The following is a 16,354-nucleotide window of genomic DNA, read 5'->3' as shown; positions in this document are numbered from 1 at the left end:
CAGGTGGCCGGCCTTGGCGAGCTGGCCACCCCATGGAAAGAGCAGGCCCTATATTAAGCAAGTGACCCCGGGGCGCTCGATTAAGTCAGTTACTAAACGCGGTTCTGACTTACCCTGGCCCCGAGGAGGCAGGGCCGTGCCCTCGCCGCCCCCCTTTGGGGTGATGCCCGCCGAGAACCGGCCTGAATGTTTACAAACGCCTCTGGGAGGTTCGCTCTGTGCCATGTGAAGGCGTCAGAGCCTACATGCCTGAGGGGGAAGGCCGTGCAGCTCCCCGGCACAGCTGACCTCCCTCCCAAGAGGGGACATGCTCTCCCGCCTGCGGCAAGCCTTCTCCAGAGTCTACGGGGCACTGCTAGTAAGTACTACGGCTTGTGTCGTGAAGGAGCTCTCGGGAGAGGCCACGGCTCTCTTTTCAAAATGATGCCTGGTCCTATTTGGGAGCCAAACTGGCCAGTCACTTAGGGTGATGGATTTTCAAAGGCGTGCATGATGTTTGTAAGCCTTTTTGCCACCTCTTCTTATTTTATTTGATATGAAAGTTAGAGCCTGATTTTTAAAAGGTCACTTTTCTCGTATCTCCGTTTGGACCCAGTCTCGGTCCCCTTCGTTTCTGCCTGCCTTTCCACTTCCCACTGCAGGAGCGTCCCGTCCTGCAGAGCGGACGCCCTCTGTCTTCTGCCCCTTGATCTTGTTCGTGACTTCGCTCACGCTTGGGTGCTCCCGTGTGCCTGCCCCCTGGCTGCGTGCTTCCGGGGACGTCCCGTGATGTCGCTCCAGTGAGGGGTGATTTCTGTCTGTCTGCAGCTTGAGCATCCGGTCGGGGGGAGCTGTGTTCACTTCTTTTCTTTCTCCCGAACTTCTCTCCATTTTCCTTTTTTATCCTGCTTTTCTCCTTCCCCTCCCTGCGCTCCCTTCCCTAAGACGGCAGGTCCTAGGTGGGTGACGATCGGCCGGTCTGGGCCTGGTCTGGGGACTTGGCCTCCAGGACCCTCACACCTGCCTCTCCAGGTCTTCTCTCATGCCGTTTGCTTTAAGTGCAGCTCGGCTCATTTGTGGTTCTCTGTCCCATTACTGGTCCCAGATCAAGGGGACGGTTGTCACTGGTCAGCACAGCTTCCCGGAGCATCCTGAGTGCTGCTGGGTCCCGAGGCCTGGGCAGCTTCCTCCCCGCCTCCTGTGGTTCTCACTCTTCTAGTCTGTGGACGAGCGGGCTCCCCGGTGGCTCAGCGGTGATGAATCCACGTCCCAGTGCAGGAGATGCAGGTTCCATCCCTGGGTCAGAGAGATCCCCCGGAGAAGGACATGACCACCCACTCCAGTACTCTCGCCTGGAGAATCTCACGGACAGAGGAGCCTGGTGGGCTACCGTCCATGGGGTCACAAAGAGTCAGACATGACTTAGCATGCAAAACACGAAACACACGTGTCAGAACTACATACATACCCATCACGACAGATTACAGGCTTCCCACTGGTGACGCCTGGATCTTGTCATGTGTAAAGCCACCAAGAAAACAAAACATACAAACGATGCTATTGATGATCATCGATACTGTACACTGTTTATGACCAAGTGAACCCCTATTTATTTAATGTTTTCAATTAATTTATTTAATGTTTTCAACTAATGTTCTTTATAAAACACAGCCATGGAGATGGGCAAGCCAAGTGGGAAGGCTTGTGAGCATCTGTCCACAGCAGGCATGTTCAGAGACCACGGAAAGGGCCGCTCGCGTCTTCCCACAGCACGTGTGGTGTATCTTCACACGTCCGAGATGAGGACTGGCCGTGGAGAGGAGCAGTGTCTGCTCTGTAGGGCCTGTGCTCCCACTGTACAGATGAGAAGGTGGAGGCTTCTTCAGAGGAGGCGAGTCGCTCGGTTACCCAGATGCTGGTGAAACCGGAATGCAGCGCACGCAGGGCAACTGCAGGGCAGAGACCCGCCCACCCCCTGCCTCCTGCAGCCCAGCGCCAGTGACAAGCCCCCACCTCCCGCAGAGAGGGGAGCCACGCCCACATGCCCAGAGATGCTGCCTCCAGGAGCAGGGCACCGGGGTGCCTGCGCCTCTGATGCTGGCCAGGTGTCCGTCTTTAGAGGGTCTGAGGCCGTCAGAGCCATCCACGGCCATCACCACATACTGCAGCATCCGGGCCATCAGCGTCTGCTTTCCCCACCCACCCCGGGCCCCAGTGGCCTTCTGCGTCGGCAGGTCTGTCTGCACATCAGCCCTGCAGTGGGGATGTGCCGGGTCCCGGAGCGGACCCTGTGGAAGAGCAAGGCTCTGCTCTGGGCGCTTCTTGTGCGTGTGTGAGCGCCTCTGAGCAGGGCCGCCCACAGCGGAGCTGGTGAGGGGCCTGGGCTGTGCGGTGACCACGGGCGGGAGGGCTCCCTGACCGGGGCCGTCGCGTCCGTGGGGGCAGGGCTGTCCGGTGTCTCGCCTTTATCCTCCCCCTCCACTCCCGCCGTGGGCTTTCCCCAGACTGGGCACCTCCCAGGACCCAGGGAGGGACCTGCTCAGGACTCCAGGCTCCGCCAGCGGGATCAGGGCTGCAGAGATGCTGGTGGTCCCGCCCCAACTGCCTGTCTGTCAGCCTGGAGGCTCAGGACCGACTTGGCGGGTGGCTTCCCGGGCCACCACCTCTCTCTGCAGCATGGGGCACCCTCCAGAGCAGATGGACACCCACCGTCCCAGCGCCCTGCCCGGGGTCTGGGCTCAGGCCCTGGCAGTGAGGGCCTGGAAGGTACTGGCTCCCTGAGCTCTGGGTGGACGGTTCGTTTAGAGGTACCAAATATTTGCTTAGGAATTATGGAGGGTTTATTTAAATGCAGTTATTTATAAAACAGAAGCAGACCTACAGGCATGGAAAGCAAGCTTACCGTTACCAAAGGGGAAAGGAGCAGAGAGGGATAAATCAGGAGGTTGGGATTATCATCCACGCTGTGCTCAGCTGTGTCAGCTCCCTGCGACCTCATGGACTGTGTACCCCGCCAGGCTCCTCTGTCCATGGGATTTCCCGGGAAAGAATACTGGAGTGGGTTGCCATTGCCTTCTCCAGGGGATCTTCCCCACCCAGGGATCGAACCCGCATCTCTTGTGTTTCCTGCATTGGCAGGCAGGTGGTTTGCCGCTGAGCTACCCGAGAAGCCTCTAACAGATACACACTACTGTGTATAAGATGGGCTTCCCTGCTGGCTCAGCTGGTGAAGAGTCTGCCTGCAGGGCAGGAGACCCCGGTTCGATTCCTGGGTCAGGAAGATCCCCTGGAGAAGGGATACGCTATCCACTCCAGTATTCTTGGGCTTCCCTGCTGGCTCAGATGGTAAAGAATCCGCCTGCAGTGTAGGAGACCTGGGTTCAATCCCTGGGTTGGGAAGATCCCCTGGAGGAGGGCACGGCAACCCACTCCAGTATTTCTGCCTGGAGAATCCCATGGACAGAGGAGCCTGGTGGGCTACAGTCCACGGGGTCACAAAGAGTCAGACACGACTGATCGATGAAGCACATATGTAAGATAGATAACCAACAGAGACCCGTTGATAGCACAGGAACTCCACTCGGTATTTTGAAATAACCTACAAGGGAAAAAAAAATCTGATGAAGAATAAATGTATATGTGTATATAACTGAACCACAGTGCTGTGTATCTGAAACCAAGGTAATATTGTAAATCAACTGTGCTTCAGTTTTTAAAAACGGATGTTGAATGTTGTCTGATGCCTTTTAGCACCCAAAAATGTGGGGGGAAAGTGAATGCACGTGGCTCCTAGCAGCTAGAGCCGTTGTATCTGCCACCTGCACCTCTCCCGCAGGGTCTGTCTAGCACCCACCTCCAGGCCTGCCTGGGAGGGGCCCTGGGGAATTACCAGTGACAGTGGCCGGGCGCAGCCTGCCTCTGTCTCCTCTGCATCCTCTTCTTTACCTGCTCACCCAAGAAGATGGTGGTGGTTTTCCTACGGCGCCCATTTGTGTTGCTCTTTTCCTCATCAGACGGAGGGGACGCACGCAGTCTGTGTTGGAGGTCTGAGTTGGAGATTTCCCGGAAAACCTCACGATCTCTGTTCTCAACCCCAGGCGCCCGAGTCTGAGCGTCTCTTCCTCTGAATTCAGGTTGGAGTTCTGTTTGCAGAAGGGGACCCACGCCTCCCGCAGCAGGAGAAATGGTGTAAACGCACGTGGAGGTGGGAGGGACCAGGGTGGGAAGACCAGCGTGTTTGTGGTGTGAAGCCTTAGGGCGGCCGCCTTTCTGCTGGGGTAGGGTCTGAGGGCAGCTCTGATTCCGGCAGGTCTTGCGAGGGGCAGAGAAGAAGATGCTGCCTTCGGGTGGAGCCGGCTTGCCTTGCAGTGGTTGCGGGCTTTAGGACCGAAGAAGGTGAGAGCTGAGTCTGGTCACCTGAAGCGCTTGGCTCCATCCTGACGCCCCCGCAGAGGCCGGCCGGGCAGAGCCCCTTTCTCAGGACACGTGGGTCGTTGGACAGGAATGGCCGGGGTGAGAAGCAGCCCGTTTGGCAGCTGCGTCTTGGAGAAACAGGGATCGGGGGTGCTGGGAGTGTGAGCCACGGGATGATGGGAGATGCTGGGAGATGCTGCCCCATGGACAGAGGGGCCCTGTCTGCTCAGAAAGAGCTGAGCCCTGTGAATGTTGGGGGATTGCACCCCGAGCTGGTGATGGGGAGTGACATGCCCAGTGGTGTCGCGGATGGAGGGACTGGTGCCCGTGGGGGCCTCCTCGGTGTTCCCGGGGCCTCAGCTCCCCGACCCGAGAGCTCTTCTTCAGGGAGACGTGCAGAGGAGGGGGCGGGAAGGGTCTGGGCCCGGGGAGGTGGGCACTCTCTGTGCGGGGGGTCGGGGTCTGCGGGGGGACAGGGTGCCCTCAGCACCCCCGGGGCTGTCCCTGGGGCTGGGCTGGCGCTTGGCCTGGGGTCCCTCCTTCTGGGAGAGGTGAGACCAGTGACGTCCTTGCCCTTCGCACCGCACGTCTCTGTCCACCCGGCAGGTCGGGGCATCTTCCTCGGCCTTTGGCCTCCACCCCGAAGGGGTTCCATCTGCATCGTGAGCCCTTAGCTCCTTCCTCAGGCCCAGGTTCTCTCGATGACTGTGACTTCCTGGGGCTCACGTGTGCATGGGTGTGCATGGGTGTGCAGCTGTGACCATGAGTTGGGGGGGACCCACGGCTCAGGCTCCCTGGACCCCTGACCCCCGTGCTGGTCCACGCCCTCCCCACCTTTCACTTCCAGCCTCTCTCGCTGCTGCTGCGACAAATGCGTTCTCACCCCGGTGCCTGCTGCTGCGTGCTAAGCAGCCTTGGTCATGTCTGACTCTTGGCAGCCCCCTGTGGACTGTAGCCCGCCAGGCTCCTCCGTCCATGGGGATTCTCCAGGCAGGAATCCTGGAGTGGGCTGCCATGCCCTCCTCCAGGGGATCTTCCCGACCCAGGGATCGAACCCGAGTCTCCTAAGTCTACCTGCATTGTCAGCAGGCGGGTTCTTTAACACTAGCGCCTCCTGGGATGCCTTCACCCAGGTCTCTCCCCAATTCTCTGACTCCGTGATGTTAGCAGAGCGAGTTAGGCTCTTCGGACCTTAGATTTTATATCTGGAAAGTGAAGTTGAGGTAAAATTCAAGATTCTTTTAGTTGAATTGATAGATAGTTGATTTAGAATATTGTGTTAGTTACAGGGGTATATAAAAGCAAATTGGGGTCTTTGCAGATTATATTCCATTTTGGGTTATTGCAACATATCAGGTATAAATCCCTGCATTACACAGTAGATCCTTGTTGCTCAGAGATCTGAAATTCTGATTCCTGGCTTAAAAAGCCAGGTGTCAGCCGTGCGCCAGGCACTGTCCTGACTGCATTCCACACAATGATTCCCTTATTCCGCCTCATTCTCAGGAGGGCCGCACAGTTACTCTTCCGTTTTACAGACAAGGAAACCGAGGCGAGTGTGGCGGCGGGTGTAAGCTCATTCCGAAGCTCACGTCGAGTCCGGGATCGTGTCAGGCAGCTGACCCGGGCACTTCCCCTGCCAGCCCAGCTGCGCCCTGCCAGCCTCCCCTGCACCAGCCCCCCACCCAGGTGTCATGTCACCTCCTGCCCCTCCATCAGCCAGCCTTCTTCCCTCAATACCCGGTGGTGACTGAATCGCTCCTGCCCTTTGCTGAGCGGCCGCGAGTGGAAGTGGTGACGTGGTGACATGGTGGGGATCCCCGAGCGCTGACTTGTGACCAGGGGTCACCGCCGGCCTCTCCGGGAGGCCCTGCCCTCCGCAGGGATGAGGCTCGCCAGTGGGAACGCGGTGTCCTGGCAGGACCGCGGGGGGAGAGCACGGCCTGCCCTGGGCTGGCCCGGGTCCCCCCGGTGCAGCGGCTCCAGCAGACTCAGGGTCCTTCTCGCCCCCAGACGCCCTGACGCACAGCCTTGGGGAGCAGGGGAGACACCCGAGGCTCTGAAGAGCAGGCAGAGAAGGAGAAGGATTGCTTCTGCACCCAGCACACCCCTCCCTCCTCAGCCCGGGTCCGCATCCTCCTCTCCTGCTTTCAGTCCTCCCCGCACCTCCTTCCATTCCACCCCCGCCCCCCACCATCACCCCCGCCGGCTCGTCCTGAGCTGGGAGGTCTGGACCAGGGATGAACCCCTCCCGCTAACAGCACCCTTGGGTGCAGGCTGGCATCCTTGATGGTGAGCGCACGCGCAGTCCACACTCTGAGATGATTCTGGCGAACACGGTTACACACGGCTCTGCTCACACAGACCCGGACAGTCTTTCACGCCGGGCGGCGTCATGAGCCTCCTGCCGCTTGCTGAGACAGTGCTTGCCCTCTTCCAACACTCCCAGATTTAGTTTGTGTGAGCATGCTGTGTTCGCTTCTTAGCACAGAAAATCAAAGTCTAAGAAGCCACATCTGAGCAAATAAAAGTGATTGGGCTTCATGCAATCCAAACAATCCAGCAAACTAGCTCCACGGGAAAACAAACACGGTGACGTCAGCCGGACATCAGTTTTATAAAAGTTTTTGGGAAACTCCCTCTAAACCACCTCCATCTTAGCAGTTTAGAGGCAGGAAATCCCCTGGCCTCTGTGAGTCTGGCCCTGACTCCCGCAGCTGCAGGGGGCATGCCCAGGTCGGGACAGGGCTACTGGACTTTCAGGAATGGTCCGTCAAGAACCCCGAGTTACCCTCTGTAACTGTGGCTTATACCAGGTAAACCGCTGAACGTGTGGCTGTCCCGTGGGGTCCATAGCGTCACGGCCCTCGTCTGAGAGCCGGGCTTGAAGAAGGCGCCCGCTTCTCTGCCTGAGGTCGGGCTCCAGTGGGACAAGCCAGGGGCCCTGGTCACCCTGCTCCACCCGCAGCAGATGCCAGCGGGCAGGGCTGTCGTGACGGAGGCCTTCACAGCGTCAGAGCCGGCGGCGGGGTCGGGGTGGGGAGAGAGAGTGGATGCACTGCCGTTTCTCTCCCTGGAGCTGCGGTGTGCAGGCAGGCCGGTGGTGCAGAGACGTGGCCCGCTGTCTCTCTTCTCCGTGCGTCGTTCCAGCAGCGTGGGGCAGGGCTGCCCTGAGAGGTGACCTGCAGCGGCCTCTCGGCCCTTCCCCGCTTGCCATAGACGTGAGACGCATAGTCTCCGGCAGTCCAGGCAGACTTCCTGGAAGAAGTGGTGTGTCTCACGGGAGGAACGGGACGGACCAGAGGGGGGCAGGCAGGAGCGCAGGAGGAGGCAGGCTGGGGCGCCAGGGGCCATGGGTGAGCCTGCGACTGTACGCGTAGGCCAGGCTGCCGGGCGTGGTGCGTGCTGGGGGTGGCTTATCAGTGGTTCTCCGTCCTGACCCTAGGGCAGGGAGGAGACAGGGTCTGGGGTCCTCTCTGGTTCTAGCAGGGAGGGAGGAGGGACGGGAGTACATGTTGGTGGAGACCAGTGCACCATCATCTCCGCGGCCCTCGGGATCGCCCCGTCTTCCTGCCCGTGTGTTAAAGCCTCCGTGGGCATCTTCCCAGGGGCTGAGCAGCAGGCTCCCCCCATCTGAGTTCTGGGTCTCTCTGCCCCTGAAGGTTCGAGGTTCTGGGATGCATTCTCTTTCTGTGGTTCTCAGGGCATTCTGGGGGCATTTCTGCTTAGAGACAGTGATTTTCCTGACAGAGACCCACTGCTCGGAAAAGGACCTTGATTGCTGGATGGAGGGAAGTGTGTATAGTCCTGGATCACCCTGTGATGAATCACCGATTTATCACAGATGAAACTCGATGTCTCGTGGCCCCTTGCGGTTCTCCAGCCAAGAGTACTAGAGTGGGTTGCTGAGCCTTCGTCCCAGGGGTCTTCCCGACCCAGGGATTGAACCCACGTTTCTTGCGTCCCCTGCATTAGCAGGTGGGGTTCTTTAGCAGACGGGTTCTTTACCACTAGCGCCACCATGGAAGCCCCATAAGTCATTGTGAAAGTGTTTGTTGCTGAGTCGTGTCTGACTCTTTGTGACCCCATGGACCGTAGCCCTCCAGGCTCTGTCCATGGGATCCTCCAGGCAAGAACACTGCAGTGGGTTGCCGTTCCCTTCTCCAGGGGATCTTCCCGACCCAGGGATGGGCTCTCCTGCACTTCAGGCAGATTCTTTACCCTCTGAGCTACAACGGTAAATTCAAAACTGGCCAGTTCACGCCGAGACAGTTTGAAGCACTTCCCGTCTCTGGTGCTCAGGGTGCCAGGACTGTAGATTGTGACGGACTCTGTGAGCGGACGTCTGTTCCCTGTTCACTCCTCGCTGGATCTGGAGGACGTTGTTACCTTTCCTGCTTTGTCAGTGCTTTCTCCTAATTAAAAGGATTTTTATATATGAAAACCTCTCGAGGCTTTAGACTGCTGTGATCTGCAGGAGTGTACACGTATGGAGACACAGTGTTAGTAGTGGCTGGGAATGCGCTGGCTTCCGTGTTCGGCCTCACCTCCGAGGCTGGTGCCGACAGCCCCCAGCAGGTGAGTTGGGGGCCCCCCTGCAGGAGGGCAGCTCGGTGACCGCAGGGCTGGCCTCGTCAGACCAGCGGCTGGGCCGGATGTCCACCCGCCTCCAGGCCTTCCTTCCCCGCCCCGTCCCTCACTGAATTTTCTCATTTATCTGTTCACCTTTTAAATAGAGCCGAGTGGCTCTAAAGCCCACAGCAGAAGGGACTTCCCCGACGGTCCAGTGGTTGGGAATCTGCGCGTCCACTGCAGGGGGCACGTGTTCCATCGCGGGTCCGGGAACGGAGATCCCACGTGCCTTGCCGTGCCACAAAGAAAGAGCACGATGAAGTCCTTTCCGGGGCGTCAGTTACGGAAGGCCGTAGGACTGCGGAGTCTTAGGACGTGATGGAACCGCAGCTGTGTTTCTTCTTGAAGTGGAAGGTCAGAGAACATTCTGAGCACAGATCCACAAGGCAGTTATTTTGCTGTGAGAAGGGCAAGGGGCGGGGGAGGCTCATTTCTGGTTTCTGATTTCACTTCGGAGCGTCTGATAGAGCATCTTATTCTAGGTGTCAAACAACCCACGTGTCTTTCGTGTGAACTCTTTTTCTCAGCGCGCCCACCCGGCTTCCTCCCGGGGTCCTGTTTATTCCCCAGCCGATCACTGAGCCCCATTCTCTCTCTCAGGCTGAGACAGACTCCGGGGGAGCCCCGGGCCCCTACGGCCCTGGCCCCGCCTCCAGAGCTCGCCTTCCCGGCCCGCGGCCCCCCGGCTCTCCCGGCCTCGTCCGTGCGGGGCCAGCACCATGGGGGCTGCGGAGCTCTGCACTCCAGCGGTGGGGAGATGACCCCCCGGCTCTGATGGCGTGAGCTGCGGGTCAGCCGTGAGCAGTGAGCAGTGGCCTCTCTGCAGCAGTGCGTCATTAAATTAACGGGGCTGAAAGAAGGACGAAGCGGTGATGTGCCTTTAGGTTTAATTGTGATTTTACGTTCTCCAGTTCATTACTGAAGGAAGAGGAGAAGCTGGACGTTTTATTGCCTGTGTTTGTTCGGTGGAGGCTTACTCTGGAATGTATTCCGGGGGTAAATAGCCCACAGGTTATATGTAAGTCAGCATCTGAAAGTGCTTAGAGCTTTAACTAAGGATGAACAGAATCTCATAATTAAACAATACACTGCATAGGCTGTTTTTCTTCTGTAATCTTATTTATCATCGTAAGATTTAAGCCTGAGCCCTAGCCTGAGAGAGAATGGCCTGGTGGGGCGAGAGGCATGCAGCAGGAACTGGGTGCAGAGCCCCTCCCGGGACCTGCCAGGTCCCTGGAGGGGTGGTGGGTGTCAGGGGTGTCAGAGCCCCAGCTCCTGGGGGTCAGGATGCAACTTCTGTCTCTGAGACAAAGGAGCAAACCGGGGGCAGAAGCTGGGCGGCAGCGACCTGGAGTCTCGAGAGGAGGGGCAGGGGGCCACGCGGCACGGTTTCCTCTTGGGCGCCCAGGAGCCCGGGTGTAAACAGCAGCAAGAAGTCCTGGCCTTCCTGGGGCCCAGGGCAGCGCCGGGGGCAGGCGTGAGCGAGGAATTGAGGGCAGCCCCGCCGGGCAGGGGACGTGCAGCTTGATGGGGGCTTGGCGCCTGCGTCAAGACAGAGCCTGGCACGGGGCCTGGCTTCCGTGGGGCAGGGCCTCCGCGTCCACCACTGCCTCCCAGGCAAAGAGGGCCCTCTGTACCAGGGTCGGTAAAGGTCCAGCACGCAGGCCCACGGAATCTTCTTGTCTTGGAATGTGGTGTATATATCTTGTCCTCAGGTGATTCTTGAAACTGCAGAACTCTAAGCTGGGGAGTCTTGCTTATACATCTTTAGATTTCTCTGAATCTGGTAGATATTTCATGGAATAGATTCTTTTGCTGTTGTTGTAAGTCATATCCGACTCTTTGCGACCCCCATGGACTGTAGCCCACCAGGCTCCTCTGTCCATGGAACTTTCCAGGCAAGAATAGTGGAGTGGGTTGCCATGTCCTTCTCCAGGGGAACTTCCTGACCTAGGGATCGAACCCACGTCTCCTGCATTGGCAGGCGGATTCCTTACTGCTGAGCCAGAGGGAAGCCCACAGATTCTTGTGTTCTTGCTCTGTGTTCGCTTCTGGCTTTTCTCGTTCCCTCCCCTCCTGTCTTCAGTCTAAACTGTGGAAGAGGCTCACTTAGAGCAGCGACAGGTAAGAGACTGAGGAGACAAGTAACTGACAGGGGAGAACACTCCTGGTTCCAGAACTGCTAAGTCCGCCCAGACGAGCCTCCCATAATTAGGGACAGGAGACAAAATGCCCCGAGGCTGGAGCGTTTCTGATTTTCCTCTGGAGAGGCTTGGCCAGCCTGCCGGTTGCAGAGTCTTCCGTGTTGCTTGTACATTCTCTTTTTGGCTCTGTCCTGCATGGTGTCTCAGATTTTCTAAGTTCGCATTGTCTTAGATGGCAAATCTAAGTGAAAATATTTTTAGTCGTCTCTCCATCTCTGTAGGAGATTGTTTCCACAACCCCTGCGGACACCAAAGTTGGTGGATGCTCGAATCTGTTATCTAAAATGGTGTGTAAGATTTGCATATAACCTACATACATCCTGCCATATACTTTAAATCATCTCTAGATTACTCAAATACTTAATACAATGCAAATGCTATGTAAATAGTTGCCAACACTCTGCAAATCCAAGTTTTGGTTTTTGGAACTTTCTGAAATTTTTTTTTTTTTTTTTTTAGTATTTTTACTCCACAGTCGGTTGAATCCAAGGATGCAGAATACGTGGATAGGAGGGTAGACTGTACTACATTTTTGTCACGTTTTGACTGAAAAAGCAATGTCTCCCACTTAATTGTCTTTTTGTTTGCAGTTTTATTCTCCAGACTTATTATTTTGTTAGCTGTTTGTGCTGGTAATTGCTCAGCCAGGGTTTGTAATGTGAACTAAATACTATAGAATTAATATTTATGGTAAAAAAATTCATGGCTTTATGGACTAATGGCAATGATCCAAAAGTTTATTCTAATGAATAATAAACGCACTTGTGGAAAAGACCTCTAAATGTACACAGTTCCTAGAGTTTCAAGCTCTCTTGCCAAACTTGAGAGTTTCCTTTGCTGTTACCAAGCATTTCCTAGGCTCTTGCGTGTTACATGTTGGTGAACAAGGTGGGCAGGGGCTTCAGCGGAAGACGCAGGGAACTGGGATGAAAAGACCACACTCTGATGGCGGATCAACAAGGACCCCTGTGAGCACAGAGAGCTATCCTCACTGTTTTCGTAACGTTTATTTTTATTTACCTAGTTTTGGCTCTGCAGGGTCTTCACTGCGGCGAGGGCTTTTCGCTGGTTGTGCCGAGCGGGGCTGCGCTCTAGTTGCCGAGCTCGGGCTCCTTACCGCGGTGGCTTCTCCTGCTGCAGAGCAGGGCCTCAGGGGTTCCCGCGCTCGGGCCCCAGAGTACAGGCTCAGTAGTTGTAGCCCTCGGGCTCAGATGCCCCTCGGCATGCGGGATCTTCCTGGGTCAGAGATCGAAGCCGCGTCTCCTGCACCGGCAGGCGGATTCTGTACCGCTGAGCCCCCAGGGAAGCGGCACCTACTCACGGTTAGTAAATGAGAGTGGCGTGGACAGGTCCGTTGTTGTTAACTTCTCTCTGGTGAGACCTTGTCCCTCCTGCTGGTGCCCATGTCTCAGCTCCCGGAGGTCCCGCGCCTGTGTGTAAACTCCAGCCGGGCACCGAGGTCGCTCTCCAGTGAGGGCCCTGACTGTGCCCGACCTCGGCACTGACCCGGCTCCCTGGGGACGTAGCTGCTGCGGTTCTCAGGAGTCCTGTCTGCGGCAGGTTACACATTCCCACCCTAGGCAGACAGCCGTGTGGAAATGCCCCCGAGTTCAGGAGAACCGAGTCCATTTGTGATAGGAGAGCTTTTCCCATGTTAACCCAAGTTCCACGAGAGGTTCTAGCTCCCTTCTCTCACGTGTGGGGCTGGGGAAGAAGCCCACCCAGGGATCCAGGCTCTGTCGCACCCCGTGAGCCAAAGGTGGAGGCGACGGGAGAAAGAGTTCCGTCGTGGTGATCAGCCTTGGCCTCGATTGTGCTCAGGGGTGTAGGGGACCTGCAAAGGTGTGAACTGACGGAGCTTGAAACTGATCGGCAGTAGCCGCGTAGACGCTCAGCAGTGCTCACACCGCAGGGCCACACGTGGGGAGTCGTGAGGATGAGGAATTAGGAAGGGTGATCCAGACGGAGCCACCGAAGGTTCGAGGAGCAGAAAGACTAGGATCGAGCTGCACTTAGGAGGCTAGTCTGCCCCGTTTCACAGGGAAGACCAGGGACAGCTGCTTGAAAACCTCAGGAGAGAAGAGACGGCGGAGGACTGTCTGAAGCTGGTCCTCCCTGGAGTTGTCCTCTGTGAGCGGTGGATTCCCTGACGGAGGTGGAACCAGTTTGCACTCAGCTTTCTGTCCTTTCCTGGAAAGAAAACCAAACAGTGACCTCAGGGAAGCAGATGGCGCTCAGGGAACAGATGAGGCCTTGAAACCAGAGAGCTTTGAGAAAATATGGCACCACAGCCATAACTCAATGGGATGGAAAGAAGAAGGACTAATTGAGGGAGGAGAAAGCATTCTTTCAGACTTGAAACATATTTGCTGGGGGAAGAAAAACACACACACAGAAAAAGTAGGGCAATGCTGAGGAATTGGCCTACCATGAAGAAAAGAAAGACGGAAAAATGTGATTGAAGAGAGAAGAAAGTTCATCACGTCTCCCTCTGTCATGTCGGTGAGTCCATGGCATTCTTGAGTCACCAAGCAGGAAGGGACCTGCCCATCGTCCACGTCCGCAGATGGAATCGCCCAGCAGGGCTGAAACCAGACCCTGGTGACGCAGGACCCAGGGGAGGTGCTGGGGCGTATGGGCGGAGTGGGGAAGCACGGGGCGTCCTTGGAGTAGGGCTGGGAGGCGAGGCTGGGGGGCTCGGGGCTAAAGGTGCTCGGTGAGTGGAGCTGGGTCCCCCTCCCCAGGAGCAGTGAGGGGCTGGGCTCCCCGGGCCGGCCCTGGAGTGAGGACGCTGTGTTTCTTCCCGAGTCCTTTTCAGAGGAGGAGGTGGGTGCTGACCCCAGACAGCGGGGAGGGGCCGAGGGTCCCGGAGGGGAGGAGGAGCCCTGGACCCTCAGGCCTGGCTTCTCTGTTAGCTGCAGGCTCTTTCCCTGTGTCCGCGTTCATGTCAGAATGCTTTGCAGAATCCCGAGTTTAAGCAGTCTTCTTTGGGGGCATGGTGCTTATTCCTGGTTTATGCCCGCTTCTCTCAAGGGGGAGCTCTGCTTCCCTAAATAACTCCTGAGCGCCCCCTAGATTGCCTGCCAGGCGCTTCCTAACTCCCAGCCCCTCTCCTCCGCTGCCTCCCTGCTCCCCACACAGCCTGCCATCTTGTGCCCGGTGGGCTCCGGGCCAGTCACCCCTGACCACGCACGGACAGCTGGCCTCTCCCTGCCTCCTGGACAGGATGGAAGCGAGGTGTCTACCCCACTACCAGCTGCCCCCCGGGGCCTGGCCGGGCAGGGGTCCCCCCCAGAGCCCACCCTCCTGTGTGTTCAAAGCACCGTTGTCCCTAATCAGAGGCAGCACATCTTCAATAAAGAGCTTTCCTGCTCCCCAGAAATAATTCCCTGAACACATGCTGTTGCTTTCTTTAAAAAAAAAAAAAGCAATCTCTTTATTGACCTGGATGCTATAAAAGGTTGTCTTGGAGGGGAACTTTCGACATTTCCGGCTTTGGACTCAGGGCTGGGAGAGCTCTGGTACCCGATTTTCTTTATCAGAAAGAAGACCTGGGGTTGACCAGCGCTCTGTCCCCGAGAGGAACCTCTGCTTGGTGCCCGTGAGCACCCCTAGTGGACAGGAGGCCGCAGCATGCGTCGTCTGGGACGGAGACCCTCGGGATGGTTTTCTTGACCTGGTGGCGACCTTTTAGAACAAGCGCATTAGGTCCGCGTGGACCAATCCAGGCTACTTTTAGCACAAACGGAAAGGAAACGGTGCTGACTGCCTCGGAAGCCTGCTCGGAGCCTCACACGCTCTGCTTGTGTGCTGGGCCAGCGTGCACCCTGCCCAGCGGCCCTGCACCTGCCCGGGAAGTAGGGGCGGCAGGCCCGAGCGGAGGGGCCGGGAACGTGGGGAGTCCTCTGCTGGGGCCAGTCCAGGGTCCCTGTCGGGGGGTCAGGCGGCCAGGAAACAGTAGGCTGTGGGCTCCCTGTGCTGCCCGCCCTGGTTTGGCAAAAGGGGACGAAGCCCCAGCACCGGGGACGGTGTTTCCCAGGGCCTTTCCCAGCCCAGAGTCCAGCTCTCAGGCCGACTCCCGGGGTCCTAAGTGTGAGGGAGGCGGAGCACAGGGTGGTGAGGAGGGGTCCTGGGGCCCAGGCCCCACGGGAGACCTGGTAGTAAGTGCGTCTGGCAGCTGATGGGAGATGGGAGGAGGTGGGGAGGGGGGCTTTCTGGTGCCGTATTCTCCTGCCCCTTCCCGAGGTTGCCGCACATCCCCCCCCTGCCCCTTTCCAAGGGCCCCCAAAGCTGGGGCGCAGGAGAGTGGGGGGCCTGCTTCTGCAGAGCCTTCAGCTCAAGGTGAGCATTCCTCTCTCGCCGAGAAGTCTTCCCTCGTGAGGGGTAAGGCCTCCCTGCCTCCACACGCAGAGGCCGCCGCCTTCCCCAGACCGAAGGGGGACCGTGTGTCCTGAGATACCCCCGTGTCCGCCGAGCTGACCCTGTCAGACTGGGGCCTGGTAACACGCTCGCTTCCCTCACAATCACAGCAGATAGTTTAGAGGAGCGAGCAGGTTCCACTTCTTTCTTATCTGGGATCAAGGAAAAGACGTGGCGAGATGCCGTTGGAATCATCGTCCGAAAATGAAAGGTCACTCTCGCTCCACTGCCCTCAGAGAACCAAGACAGAGATCTGCAGGTCCTCTGCCTGTTACCAGCTCAGTGCTCACAGAGGGGGAATTCAGGAAATAGGGGGGTTCGGTCTCTTGCTATTTAGGGCCTGTGGGTTAATCACCGATGCTTATTGTCTGGTATGAAACCGTTAATAACAGGCGAGGGTTATCAGCTGACTTTCCTTCCCTGTTCTGAATTCAGGAGAAATCTTGCTTGGGTTTGGGATTCCTGCAGGGTTTTCACAGGGCGTGTCTCCTCATCCGCTCCGCCCCGATCCCCAGGCCCCGACCCCCAGGCCCCGATCCCCAGGCCCCCGCCGCAGCAGGGCCTCGTCGTAGTCACCCCATATGTCTTTAGTCTCCATCAGTTATCTCTCAAAACAGTTGTTTTCTTTGTTTTAATATATTCTTTCCAAATAGACTTCAGAATATGCAGACAGCCTGTAACTCATCAGCTGGCCGGACCCTCCGGAG

General features: G+C 57.4%; 1 protein-coding gene across 4 annotated transcripts in view; it reads left to right on the top strand.

Annotated features, from left to right (window-relative positions):
* The window catches only part of RPS6KA2 (ribosomal protein S6 kinase A2), a 279,876-nt gene that overhangs the window by 58,178 nt on the left and 205,344 nt on the right, over positions 1 to 16,354 (top strand). The window contains exon 1 of one of the 4 annotated variants that reach the window (XM_043457445.1): positions 123 to 358. The exons of the other annotated variants lie outside the window; for them this stretch is intronic. Coding sequence (XP_043313380.1) covers positions 308 to 358 — 51 coding nt within the window. The 5' untranslated portion in view covers positions 123 to 307. Of the gene's footprint in view, positions 1 to 122; positions 359 to 16,354 lie in introns of those variants that run through there. 4 annotated transcript variants of the gene reach the window in all.

The sequence above is a fragment of the Cervus canadensis genome, chromosome 33 (assembly GCF_019320065.1).
Source record: "Cervus canadensis isolate Bull #8, Minnesota chromosome 33, ASM1932006v1, whole genome shotgun sequence".
In the NCBI taxonomy this organism is placed as follows: domain Eukaryota; kingdom Metazoa; phylum Chordata; class Mammalia; order Artiodactyla; family Cervidae; genus Cervus; species Cervus canadensis.
This window is presented reverse-complemented; position numbering and strand designations above follow the sequence as displayed.